This window comes from Ascaphus truei, chromosome 3, assembly GCF_040206685.1.
Source record: "Ascaphus truei isolate aAscTru1 chromosome 3, aAscTru1.hap1, whole genome shotgun sequence".
Lineage (NCBI taxonomy): Eukaryota > Metazoa > Chordata > Amphibia > Anura > Ascaphidae > Ascaphus > Ascaphus truei.
In genome coordinates this window covers 42,419,854-42,433,261 of record NC_134485.1, presented here as the reverse complement: position 1 = coordinate 42,433,261, position 13,408 = coordinate 42,419,854, and the positions used below count along the sequence as shown (strand labels likewise).

Sequence of the window (13,408 nt, the reverse complement as noted above, 5' to 3'; positions counted from 1 at the left end):
GGAGTACCATCGTGCTAAACATTAGCTCACTGTTGAGGATCTGAGCCCAAGTGTTATAGGCACCACATGCAAAGTACATATAGATTCTAAGGAAAAGGGTGTGTGTGTGTGTGTGTGTGTGTGTGTGTGTGTCATAATAAAAAAAGGACTTTTAGTAAATATTGAAATATTTTAGTATTGCTATCAGTCATCCATGGAAAGATCTTTAACATTTCAGGGACAGACTGTAACATGCAGGTTAAAAAAAAGAAAGATAAAGCAGAGCTCCCAATGTAAATGAGAACGCCGAATCCCTGTTTCCCTAGAAGATCACGTCCCGCTGTTGCCACCTTCCTCTTAATCTTTCCCTAAATACTTACCTTCAGAATTACTACTTTTTAACCTTCACGGCAAAGAAAGGTTAAAGGTTCAAATTAAATAAAATGGTTTAATATTTTTTTTTTTTTCACTTATTGAACAGATTTTCCACAATAAATGTCATTAACATGATACATTTCTTAGTATGCCCAACCCTAGTTCAAAGTGGTTCTGTGGTCTGTGTGCAAGCATTATTATATGGCTACTAGTCGGCAAGGCTAGAAGCAAAGTTGTGAGCGTTCAAATCTTGGTTCTTCCTAACAGGGCTTATAGTCTTGGGGAGCCATAGTCCCAGTTTGTTCATCTACTCCTACTGCATGTTTTATAGTGCATTTACCCTACCACTCAATCTTCATAATGTACAAACAATTACATTCATTACAGTGTAACCTACTTACAGTATAAGCTTTCGGGTTAAGTGAGGACCTGAACTGTAATCTAGTGCCAGATAGCCACGGGGCGCCTGAGGTACGGTGATGATGTACTCTCTAAAAACGACGCAGTGTGTAAGATTTTTATTTTTTTTGCCATTGCTCCACATTATTTTATGCTGCCCTAGTCATTGGAAGGTTTAAAAGTGCATGTTTTTGATGGTTGTTTATTGTCACGAGACACCAGGGATCAACTCGCCAGATAGAACTACAGAGTTAATAAAAGTGAATTTACTGGAAAAAGATAATCACAACTGTTTCATACAGAAATACACACACTCCAACTGGGGTAACTGGGGAAGACCCTGCAGGTTTAGGTGCAGGGACCTCCGTGAGGAGATGTTTTGTTCTTCTCCAATGCAGTGTCTCACAGGAAATGGACTTCAGGCCTGGAAAACACACCTACACACACACACACACACACACACACACACACACACACACACACACACACACACACACACACACACACACACACACACACACACACTTTTTGCCCGTACCCAGGCTAGTCCTGTGCATACTGTACTTGCTTCTTTAATAGATTTACGATGAGAGCTTGCTGGGTATCTGTGTGTTTTGTAAATTGTTCCTTTTGTTGGATTTATTTATACAATAGTTTTATTCAACAGATGTGAAGGTGCTGGTTAGTTTAACATACACCACTTATTTTCCTGTTACAAACCTTACCAATTAAGTGTTGACGTATTACAGCCTGTTTTATTCCTTAATTCTCCTTTTTGTTCCTACACTGGCGACACACTTTATTCGAGCTCGGCTAGTCCCACGAATTCGGGTATACCCGGGTGTATTGAGGTTTGTGACTGTTTTCTGCCCGAGTGCATTGAGGTATTTTCCAAGCAGGGATTGAAGCATTTTATTCCCGCTGGCTGCAATACTGCACAGTATATATATATATATATACTGCATTACAATTCATGAATTTATGCCATCTGGTAGACACGCGAAGCATTGCAGCCTATTAAATCCTAATCATTATCATTTAACAGATCAGCCGCCCGTCAGCCAGGCATGAACCCAGGCTGGGAAGGCAAACGCAACTGGGCTTGTCAGAGGTGAGGAGCGGCGCATTCCAGGTATCTGCCAGGTACATACTGGGTATTTGCTCGAATAAAGTGTGTCGGTGCAGTATAACACTTTTTTTATTCATATTATCTCTGCATTTCTGTTTTTATTTTGTTATTTAAACAAATTAAAACACATGAAAATATTGATCAATGTAACTCGTTAAGCTTATACAGAGCTACTGTATCCATTACAGGCTTGTGTTATTTACTTAGTCTGTATGTTCCATGCTATTGCTGCATCGGGCAGAAAAAGAGGTTTTATATGTCACGGGCAAGGGGATGGGTTAGATGCAGTTGGTTGTGGGCAGCATTATTTGAAACATTGGAAGGATAAGAGGAGGAAAGCAAAACTACATTGGGAAGAGGTGGTTGGGCGAGAGTGGGTCCCAGGGCTAAAGTAGTAGCAAAATAAATCAGAAAGGACCAGGATAGGCCAGCAAGCTGGATGGAAGCAGAACAGGAAAGTTGCTTGCCGTAGAGGGGTTTGCAAAAGTTCAGGTAGAGTTGATGGCATGGATAAACCAAAGTCAGGCAGCATAGAAGGCGTTGTATAGGTCTGGTCAAGATGCAAAGCAAGTCATTCAAGTAACAGAACAAAGCAGCCCGATAGGATGCTTTACAAACCGAATTGTTCAGATTCCCGAGGGGCTAACCGCTGATGGAATAGCTTAGCAGGGACTCTCCAACATATTCACATGCAGGGCATAACCAAGTTGGGCATTTTTAGGGCTTATGTAAAAGCTGCAGATGCAGAATGACACTTCCACTTCCATTAAGGGTAGGAAAATACGTGAGATTTCACCGCTGTGGCTTTGTCTCAGATGTAGTGCATGTTCAAGAACATTAGTCCATGCTAAATCTGTATTCAATCTTTACAGCTATATTAGAGAATGTGATGTTTGTTTTTTTTAATGGTGTACATGGTTTTATCGTCGCCTTACTTTAGTCATCACTACTACATTTGACTGACAGACCTTTCTAACCTCTAACAATTATTTTGTGTTCTTGTTTTTAGCACCAGCAGACGTTTTTGAATCAGCTGAGGGAGATCACGGGTATCAATGACCAGCAAGTACTCCAGCAAGCTCTGAAGGTATAATGCAGTATTTATTTTTACTTAATCTGTGTGTATCTGAAAGCTGGCTTACTTTGTCCTAGTATTGCCTATTATATTGCAACCTGTTTTACTTAATAGCTCTTTAAAGCTGCAGTTCAGTCAATATCCTGCATGTGTGTTTTTTTTAATAAATCAGTTCTGTAGTAAGAAAAAATACTTTTAGCATTTTCTGTTTTAAAAAACAACAACTTTGAAAGACCAATTTTCTTGTATTCTATTTTAACAACCATTTGCTAAGGCACTGCCCCTTCATGTCCTGTCACAAGCCCTGGCACACCCCTTTGTCAGCCCTGCCCTCCCTCTAGCACATGTCAGTGCAGGAGTGCTCATGAATATTCATGAGCTTCCACTGAGGGACAGAAGCAGAAGAAAAACATATGCCATCTCTAAAGATCTTGCCAAATTTTGCCGATCAATACATGGAGAACGAATTGACTGGCAGCTATACAGTTCTTTAGGTAATTAGAGATTGCCCACATGAAACTATTGAAGTAAAAAAATTAATTAAAAAAAAAAAAAAAGACTGAACTGCAGCTTTAATAAAGGCTTTATCTATAATATTTAATCTAAAAAGAGAACTGGTTAATCCCCTGCTCATTCTGCTGCTAGCAGACTTGTAACTTTTTTTTTATTTTTTTTTTCCCCAAACATAGATTTGAGACACATTGCACATTTTTGATGTGAGATTCATGCCTTGTCTTCTTTTCATTTTAATTCAGTGCTGTGAGCCGCCCTGTTGCCGGTAATCACCCTTAACACATTGTTTACTTGCTAATGCTTGCTAACCCTACAAATTGTTTTGACCCGAATCTAGAATAGAAGCTTGTAGGTTTGGTTCCACACTCTGCCACATACTGAGTGTTTAAATGTATCTACTATAATCGTAATCCATTCATTTATTGTATTCTAACACGTGAGCTGGAAGTGAAGAGAATTTTGAGCGAGAGGCTTGTAGTTTGTAAATTGTAATAGTAATCAAGTACACGTTTTTATTGTTGGCTTCAGAGTATTTTATAAAAATTCAGAAGGAGGGGGGCAAAAAAAAGAGTTGAAGATTAAATATGGTAGTGGGGAGACTAAAATCGTTTAAGATTTTGCAAATCAAAATCTTGCAATCTTTCCCCAAAAGTTTTGCATCTATTTATAACGTGACCAAACTGCAAAAAGGTTGTAAAGATAGAAGTACGTAATGTTCCAGTTATTGTAAACGCATTAATTACGCTGAAAATGCCAATTGCTGACGACGAGTTTTTCTTTACCATGGAGTCCTATGTCTGGGAAGCATTATTACACTTGACCGTTAACAAGATGTCTTATTGGCTCACAGTGCATGATGGTGCGGTACTGACGAACACCTTTGGATGGAAGCTGCTTTGCTTTGTGATATTAAAGTGATAAAATATGCTGCTGAAGAGCTTTATCTCACTGCTGGCTGAGTCATTTGTTGATTTCTTTCGGAACAATATGTTAAATACCATGCGTAGGTGCCTTTTTTTCTTTTTGAAGTTACGTCAATCAATCTAGTCTTTTAACTGCACAAGATTTCAAATCGGTCACTAGGAGCTTTGTAAACCAGAGAATATCTGTATTTAATGCTAAATTGATGTTAACTCTTCAGGCAACTACAGTATAATGTGGAGGTATTTGGGGCTGGCGAATGCACAAGCCTCGTTTTAAAGTGTATGGCAGGCCTCTCTGACTTGCCTCTACTTAAAGGGGCAATAAACCCAATGTAAAAAATAAATAAAAAAAAAAAAAGTACACAAATGAGACTTATTGGCAATGTATTTAATGTTTCCCATTCCGCTTGGAACACTGAAAGCTGTTGCAGAGATGCATACCTCCGTCCACCAAGTATGTCACACCCACTCGGACTATACCGTGGCCTGTAAGATATGTCCATCCGTGCTACGGTTTGTGGCTGTGACTGTATAGATGGGGGTGGGCGTCTCGGCAGCTACGTTCGATATTGAATATTGGCAAGAAAGTATGTTTTAGAAACCTTCATATTTGATCAATATTAAAAAAAGAATCTACTTTTAGCTTCATAGTGTGATTTTTGTTTTCATTGGGTATTCCCTTTTTAGGATAAGAGTGCAATAAGGATGGTGACCTGTTCAAACGTAACTGACGTTTCTGCTCTAAAATATCAGACATGTCAAAAGTTTTTAAAGCCTTATTTAAAAATACTTCAACACTTCAACAGTATACAAATGCTTTGGAGGATTTTTCCAATGTGTATCTAATATCTTTGGGTGCAAAGACGGTGTGTTCTCAAAGCCACATGTAAGACCGCTGGGTTCTTTGTATAGTACAGGGGTGGCCAACTCCATTCCTCAAGGGCCATCAACAGGTTTTCAGGCTATCCCGGCTTCAGATCTTCAAAGGTAGGTTATTGGGGAGTGCGGATACCACCATATATAAAAAAAAATATAAACAATAGATAGTGTAGTATTTTCTTAGATAGGAGACATCTTTGGTAAAAACAGAAATTGGGACTCAAACTTTCCCTGTGAATCAACAGCAATGGTTTAACCCAATGGATGGTCAGCTCAGGTGGACACAGCGCGTTTATCCTCAATATAAGAGAAACACACTCTTAGTGCAACATTGCTAGTTCAATATAAGATATATTAAAACGAATAGTATCACACTTACATTTGAACACAATGGCATATACACATAAGAATTATAGATGTCCCGATTCCTCTAGGCTCCTGGACTGCGTCGCGTCACTTCTGGCGGTCGACCCCATCAATTCTGGTTTCGGATAATTCCGTTTTTCGGAGCCGTGAGTGCAGGGCAGTCTCTGGAGCTCACAGGACCTATTCAGTCTCAACTCTACACGTTTCGCTTCGATAGAAGCTTCTTCATATATATATTGATTAACACAGTATAATTGCACTTGATTTTCTCTCAGAAAGGAGCGCCTACAATCACAATTTTTTTTTTTTTTTTTGTACTAATATCCCGGCTTCAGCACAGGTGACTTAGTTGCTGATTGAGCCACCTGTGCTGAAGAAGGAATATCATTAAGACCTGACCTGTTGGTGGCCATTGAGGACTGGAGTTGCCAATCCGTGGTATAGTATATACGATTCCATCATTAGGATAACAGATTAACAGAAGTAGCTGAAATCCTTGAACTCGGCGGGCCCTGCTGAAACACAAACCATACATATACTGTATTTTTCACGCGATGCTAAGAAATAAAACTGTTACTTTAAGAGAATCTCAAGGGCTGGGATTGTTCCTTAAATGCTCATTGAACATCATTCTCTGTAAACCATATTTTAAACTAACCATTTCATTATAGTTTTTGAAATTGTTCGCAATAGTGAACCTGTAAATAAAGCAGCAATCCCTCTGATTTCACGTATCTTTTTGTTTATTATAGGATTCAAACATGGGGGCGACTCTCTGCGGAGGACCCCACAGATTTGATCACTGTAGAGAAAAAAAATAAGTTCCTAAAGAACAAATCCATACAATATTTCATTAGCAGTGATTTACATCTGGAATATTTAAAAATTCTCTTTGTAGCTATGTGGAACATAATCTTTTGGTGGCGTTTGATCCACACAAATCCTACAGTATGTACATCATCTCTAAACATTTTTTTTAAATTAAGAACATGTTTTTTTCATAATCCATTCCAAAAGATTTAGGAAACAAAAAAAAAAAAAACTTGGAAGTGGTTTAGAAAATAACAAAATATGAGATCTAAATAGATTTGTGGAATGGTTGCATTGCAAAAAATTAGCAATTTAGAAAGAAGCCGTGTGGGTGGGCTGCCGCTTTCATGCCAGCGTGCCATTTTTTGTTTGCTTTTCATTTAAGAGAATAATGCCATTCATGTTGATATTTTAAAGGACAGCAATGGGAATTTGGAGCTAGCAGTCGCTTTTCTCACTGCAAAGAATGCCAAGCTCCCTCAACCGGAAGAGGCAACCTACTATCAAACCGCACTTCCCAACAATGACCGATACATCAGCGTGGGCAGCCAGGCAGACACAAGTAGGTGTTTCCTCTCAGAATGTTCAATCAACACTTTCAAAAGCCTTTCATAGCTTTGTCAAAAGTCTAATGTTTTAATCTCTCCTCTACTTGTCAGCCACTGTTGCTTCCAGTTTCATTTTCTGTTCTGTCCATAAAAACACACTTTGCTTACTTTGTTCAAAATTAGAATACAGATTTAAGACCAACTTGGTTATTTTTTTTTATTTTTTTATATAGTGGTGCTGTTACTGTGTGCATGCAATTAAAGTTTATATATTAACAGTACTTTTTACATATATGTTAAGGCAGGGCAAAGTTTTACAAACCCTATCACGGGCTACTTCAGTGTTCAAACTCGTTGGGAGGACCACCATTTTTAAACACGCTGGGGTTTATGTACGTTTAAGAATAGTGTGTTTAGACGCAAAACTTTGTTTTTTGGAGCAGGGCTGCGGCACATGTGAGAACAGTTTCACCACTTCAGATATAGAGGATTTTTGGGGGCAAAAAGGAATGACGCAGACTGTGATCCATGTATCTGTGCACCATGTAAATTCTCCCCAACTCCTCCTCCGTACACTCGCCAAGGTGACACTCAACAAACTAAATTTTAGCAAAATGCTTTGATACATTGGTGCAGGGTGAAAATGTCCAGTTCTGCTCCAAAATGGCCTTCAGCGCTATTCATCCCTATTTGTTTGTTTATATACACCTATGAGTGTGTCATATCTAAACAAGAATGGACCCATGTATAAAAATGGGGTTTGTTTTGGAGACTGATCCGACTGCAGGAGAGAACTACCTGAAGAGCATTTTAAAACACTTTTTGGATCACAATCTCAGAACCACTACTATGAGCTGTTCACAGTGCTTCAGTAAGAAGCTGGCTCTTACTCAATATGCAGTAAAGCGAGTTTGCTATGACAGGGAAGCCTTTTGAGTTTGAATGGAATTCACAGGCGGCGTCCATGAGATGAAGATGTTTCGCTGATTATTGTATAAAAGACATGCTGAATGAAATTCAACTTTACCCTCTGGACAGAATATATATTTTTTGTGATTCACATGGAACCCTTTAGGGATGAAACACTGCTGGAAATCTTCTCCACTACTCTTCCCATCCTCCCAGTCATTTTCCTACATCTGCTGTGATTTTACACATGAGTTTCAGCCTTACCCCCTCTTTGAGACTGCTGTAACGCCCCAACAGCAAATTGCAGGAATGGATGGAGAGCTGCAGTACTCTGTGCGCTATAACGGCCATGGAGTTTGCATTGAACATACCAAAGGCAGATTGCCAGTAGGAAAGCTCCAGCACACGGCATCAAAAGTATTCTGCACTTCAGTTGATAAAATGCAGCAGGCTTCAGGGTTTGGGAAATCTCTGTAAAACGGAGGAGGCTGGAGAGTGACAGTATATTTTGCTCATGTGCTAGTTTATGCCAACATCTTTATCTGCATTTTTAACACTATTGTTCGAGAGACTGACGTGTGATGTGAAGGAACTCTGAATGTTTTTAGATCTTATATTTATATGCAAATGTAACTTTGGAACATTAAAAATGAATCACCTCCTGACGTAAGTTGTTGCATCAAGTTAGCAGAGCTGTCATTTGCCTGAGTTTAGTGGCGAGAGCAGAGTTTGTTGGTCAGCTGTCACTGTGTTTGTATAGATCTTAATCTTTCCCAATAATAATTCCTGCCTTCCTTCATTTTTTCAATGTTTGTGACCCATTTAAACATAAAGTTTACATCTCCAGCTCCAAAGACGGTCTTATTTTCACATTCCGGTATTACCCATGAAAAGATTACTGGCGTCTGATGCCAAAATATTACTTCAACCTTTTGAGTCCCAAGGTGAAAATTGAAAACCGAGGGCTGATATGAGTTCTTAACTGGTTGCCTTTTACTTTTTTAGAAGGCATATGTTGCATGATTTATTGCAGACAAAAGTTGATTTATGTTGACAAATGTGTGTTGTAATCAACATCTGAAATCTGTTTTGTTGGAATGCAGTTTGTTTGGGGCTACTAGTTACACTGGTTTTATGGAACTAAAATACAATTGACAGTCTTGATACAGATCCCCAGAGAGTGATGTTCACTTTAGAATAAATTCCTTCATTTTTCAGTTTTTTTCAAAATGGGAAGAACCCAACTTCCATGCAGTGATGCATATATCCCAGTCCTGCAGCACAGCAGGTAGTATTGATTCTGGCAAAGAAAGACCTTTTTAGAATCTATTGCTGGGATGCTAGCAATCCAGTTTTCTGTGCAGTTTAATTTGAAAATGATCTTCATGGCTGCCTGACCATGTGTACTAATATGGAATAACCCTTACAGGGCTGATAAGTGCACTGGTCATGCAAATAGATATAGAGAGATCTCTATCTCTAGATATCTATATCTATCTATATATCGAGAGAGCGAGAGAGCTCAAAAAGCGCACGCTCCATAGAGTATAAATGTACATTTAATTATAATATGGGGGGGGGCAGAGAGGAGGAGAGAGAAACAGGCACACTTACAAAAGTAGGCTATAGAAACAGCATTTGTGAATAAAATATCACCGCCAACGTGTCTGCTCCGGAAGCACCGTCCTCAGACCCGGAATATAGTGCGCACGCTTGCTCCACCGTGTGATTTTTGTTCTGTTCATTATTTACATTGTCCGCATTATGTGGATATTGTTTACACATTTATCTTGTCCTAGAATGGTTGTCCTGGTGTGGTGCCCTCTATCCTTGTTGGTGAGGATTCTTAGTATATTGTCCATTCTTTTTAGTTTATCTATTATGCTTGCGTGTACTGACGGATGTGTGGTTGATTTGAAGTGCTGGTTGTTTAGTGTGTGCAGTTAGAACCAGATCAGTTTGAACAAGGAAGCGGTTAAACAGGGTATAGTATATTGAAGTACAGTTTACTGTTAGTACGTCTAAACTTCATAGTTGCTAGAATGAGCAGGATTGAAAATGCCACTCAATGCACATCTTGCCACATGTATGTGCACTTGGATCAGCTGTTCTAAGGAGCATACCGCTGTGAGAACTGTGAGCAGGTGGTCGCTTTAGAGTCAGAGATTGCTGATCTGAAGGGGCAACTTGCAATATTGAGGGACTTTGGAAATCTTGAATGGGAATTAGAGCTCACTGAGCAGGCCCTTGCTTCGACTAGTGGTGCAGATGGTGGCGCTGTTAGTGAGGAGCAGGTAGGTAGCTGGGTGACTGTTAGAAGGGGAAGCAGGGGCAATAGGGAGAGGCAGGTCGTTTCTGAACTGACACATCCCATTAGATTTGCCATGTTGAGTGAAGATATTGGGAATGTTGGGGCAGAAATGGCAAGGCTGGCGGAGACTAATTCCTCTAGCAGCCAGGGGAATAGTTCCTCCAGCACAGAGGGGACTCAGGATGCTCAGATACAAAGAAAGATTGTGGTGGTAGGGGACTCCATTACTAGGAAGGTAGGTAGGGCAATCTGTTGCCAGGACCGCATGAACCGAACAGTTTGTTGTCTCCCGGGTGCTCGGGTTCGGCACATTGCGGATCGGGTAGACAGATTGTTGGGGGGGCTGGGATTGACCCGGCGGTCTTGGTACACGTTGGCACCAATGACAAAGTTAGAGAAAGATGGAGGGTCCTAAAAAATGATTACAGGGATCTAGGCCAAAAGCTTAAGGCAAAGACCTCAAAGGTAGTATTTTCTGAAATACTACCAGTGCCACGCGCTACCGCCGGGAGACAGAGATCAGGGAGGTTAATGCATGGCTAAGAAAGTGGTGCAGGAAGGAGGGGTTTGGGTTTTTAGAGCAGTGGGACTCCTTTTCTGAGAGGTGCCAACTATATTCTAGGGACGGTTGCACCTCAATGAAGAGGGATCTTCTGTGCTAGGGGCGAGAATGCTAAAAAGGTTGGAGGAGATTTTAAACTAGGATGGAGGGGGGAGGGGAATGAAACAGATAATGAACTAAATGGAATAGATGAGGATACAAGGTGGTATGGAGGTAGAATGGGGGCAAGTGCAAGTTTGACAAGCAGTGAGACACCCATAGTAAATACAGATAATACTAGAAAACTTCTAAAGACTAAAGCAAGTGGGCGCAGAAAGGAAGGAGCAGATAAGATAATAGTACAGGCTGAAAAAAACTGAAATGCATGCTTGCTAATGCAAGAAGCCTGACGGATAAAATGGGGGAGCTTGAATTAATAGCTGCAAGGGAGCAGTATGATATCATAGGCATTACTGAAACATGGTGAGATGAAACTCATGACTGGACAGTTAATTTAGAGGGTTATTCCCTTTTTCGGAAGGATCGAACAAATAGAAGGGGAGGTGGAGTATGTTTATATGTTAAATCGGATCTAAAACCTATTATAAGGGATGATGTCTATGAAGGGAATGATGAAAATGTAGAGACTTTGTGGATAGAAATTAGCAGTGGAGGTAAAAGTATAAAGAAAATGTTTGTGGGAATATGCTATAAACCACCAAATATCTGTGAGATTGAGGAAGCTAAAATACTTTTGAAAATGGAGAAGGCATCAAAACTGGGTCATGTTTGCATAATGGGGGATTTTAATTATCCAGACATAGACTGGGGCAATGAGATTAGTGTTACAACAAAAGGGAACAGGTTTTTGGGGTGCTTAAAGATAATTATATGACCCAAATTATTGAGGAACCAACCAGGAGAGGGGCAGTTCTGGATTTGGTCATATCAAACAATGTAGAAGTAATACCCAAATGTTCCAGGACTTGAATATTTGTTAACAGTGATCATAACATGGTCTCATTTGAAATAAATGATCAAAAAACAGATTACTTGGGTTCAACAAAGACTTTCAACTTTAGAAAGGCAGATTTTAATAAACTGAGGTCTAATCTAGTAGTAATACAATGGGATGATGTTTTTGCAGGGAAAAATGTAGAAGATAAATGGGCAGTCTTTAAAACATTGTTAGAAAAGCACACTTATCAGTGTATACCCATGGGTAATAAGTATAAAAGAAATAAGTCAAAACCAATGTGGCTAAATAAACAGGTAGGGGAGGAAATGGACAAGAAGAGGAAGGCGTTTAGATTATTTAAGTCAGAAGGGACGGAGACATCGTATCAGAATTATAAGGAATGCAACAAAATTTGCAAAAGGGCAATCAAATTAGCAAAAATGGATAATGAAAAAAGGATTGCAATAGAAAGTAAGGTCAACCCTAAAAAGTTCTTTAAGTACCTTAATAACAAAAAAATGAGAAAAGAACATATAGGACCCTTTCAGTGTGAGATGGGTAGCCAGATTATTGGAGATAAGGAAAAAGCTGAGGTATTAAACAAATTCTTTGCCTCTGTGTTTACCAGGGAAGAATCAAGTTCAATAGTAGTGCCGCAGGTGGAAGCCACAACCTCCATATTAATGAACAATTGGTTAACTGAGGAAGAAGTTCATAAGCGACTTGAAAAAATTAAAGTAAATAAGGCACCTGGCCCCGATGGCATACATCCAAGAGTTCTCAAGGAGTTAAGCTCAGTAATAGCAAAACCTTTATATTTAATATTAAAGGACTCCATTTCCACAGGCTCAGTACCACAAGATTGGCGTAAAGCAGATGTGGTGCCTATATTTAAAAAGGGAGCTAGATCACAACCGGGAAATTACAGACCTGTAAGCCTGACTTCAATAGTAGGGAAACTGCTTGAAGGTTTAATATGGAATAATATTCAGGAATACCTAATGGAAAACAAAATTATTAGTACAGTAATAGTCAGCATGGATTTATGAAGGATAGATCTTGCCAAACTAACCTTATTTGTTTCTTTGAGGAGGTAAGTAGGAATTTAGACCAGGGTAATGCAATTGATGTGGTCTACTTAGATTTTGCAAAGGCTTTTGATACGGTTTCACACAAGAGGTTGGTGTACAAAATAAAGAAAGTTGGACTCAGTAATAATATATGCACCTGGATTCAAAACTGGTTAAAGGACAGACAACAGGGTTGTCATAAATGGAACTTTTTCAGGTTGGGCTAAAGTCGTGAGTGGAGTACCTCAGGGATCGGTACTGGGACCCCTGCTTTTTAACTTGTTTATTAATGACCTTGAGGTTGGGATCGAGAGCAAAGTCTCCATCTTTGTTAATGATACAAAATTGTGTAAGGTAATAGAATCAGAGCAGGATGTAATTTCTCTTCAGAAGGACTTGGAGAGACTGGAAACGTGGGCAGGTAAATGGCAGATGAGGTTTAATACAGATATATGTAAGGTTATGCATTTGGGATACAAGAATAAAAAGGCGACTTACAAATTAAATGGAGATATATTGGGGGAATCCTTGATGGAGAAGGATTTAGGAGTGCTGGTAGACAGCGGGCTTAGCAATAGTGCCCAATGTCATGCAGTAGCTCAAAGGCAAACAAGATCTTATCT

The 13,408-nt window shown here is 39.5% G+C and overlaps 1 protein-coding gene across 1 annotated transcript in view; it reads left to right on the top strand.

Moving 5' to 3' along the window:
- USP25 (ubiquitin specific peptidase 25) overlaps positions 1–13,408 on the top strand; it is a 121,476-nt gene that overhangs the window by 25,955 nt on the left and 82,113 nt on the right. Inside the window, exons 2-3 of the mRNA XM_075593964.1 lie at positions 2,892–2,969; positions 6,866–7,010. Coding sequence (XP_075450079.1) covers positions 2,892–2,969; positions 6,866–7,010 — 223 coding nt within the window. The remainder of the gene's footprint in view (positions 1–2,891; positions 2,970–6,865; positions 7,011–13,408) is intronic.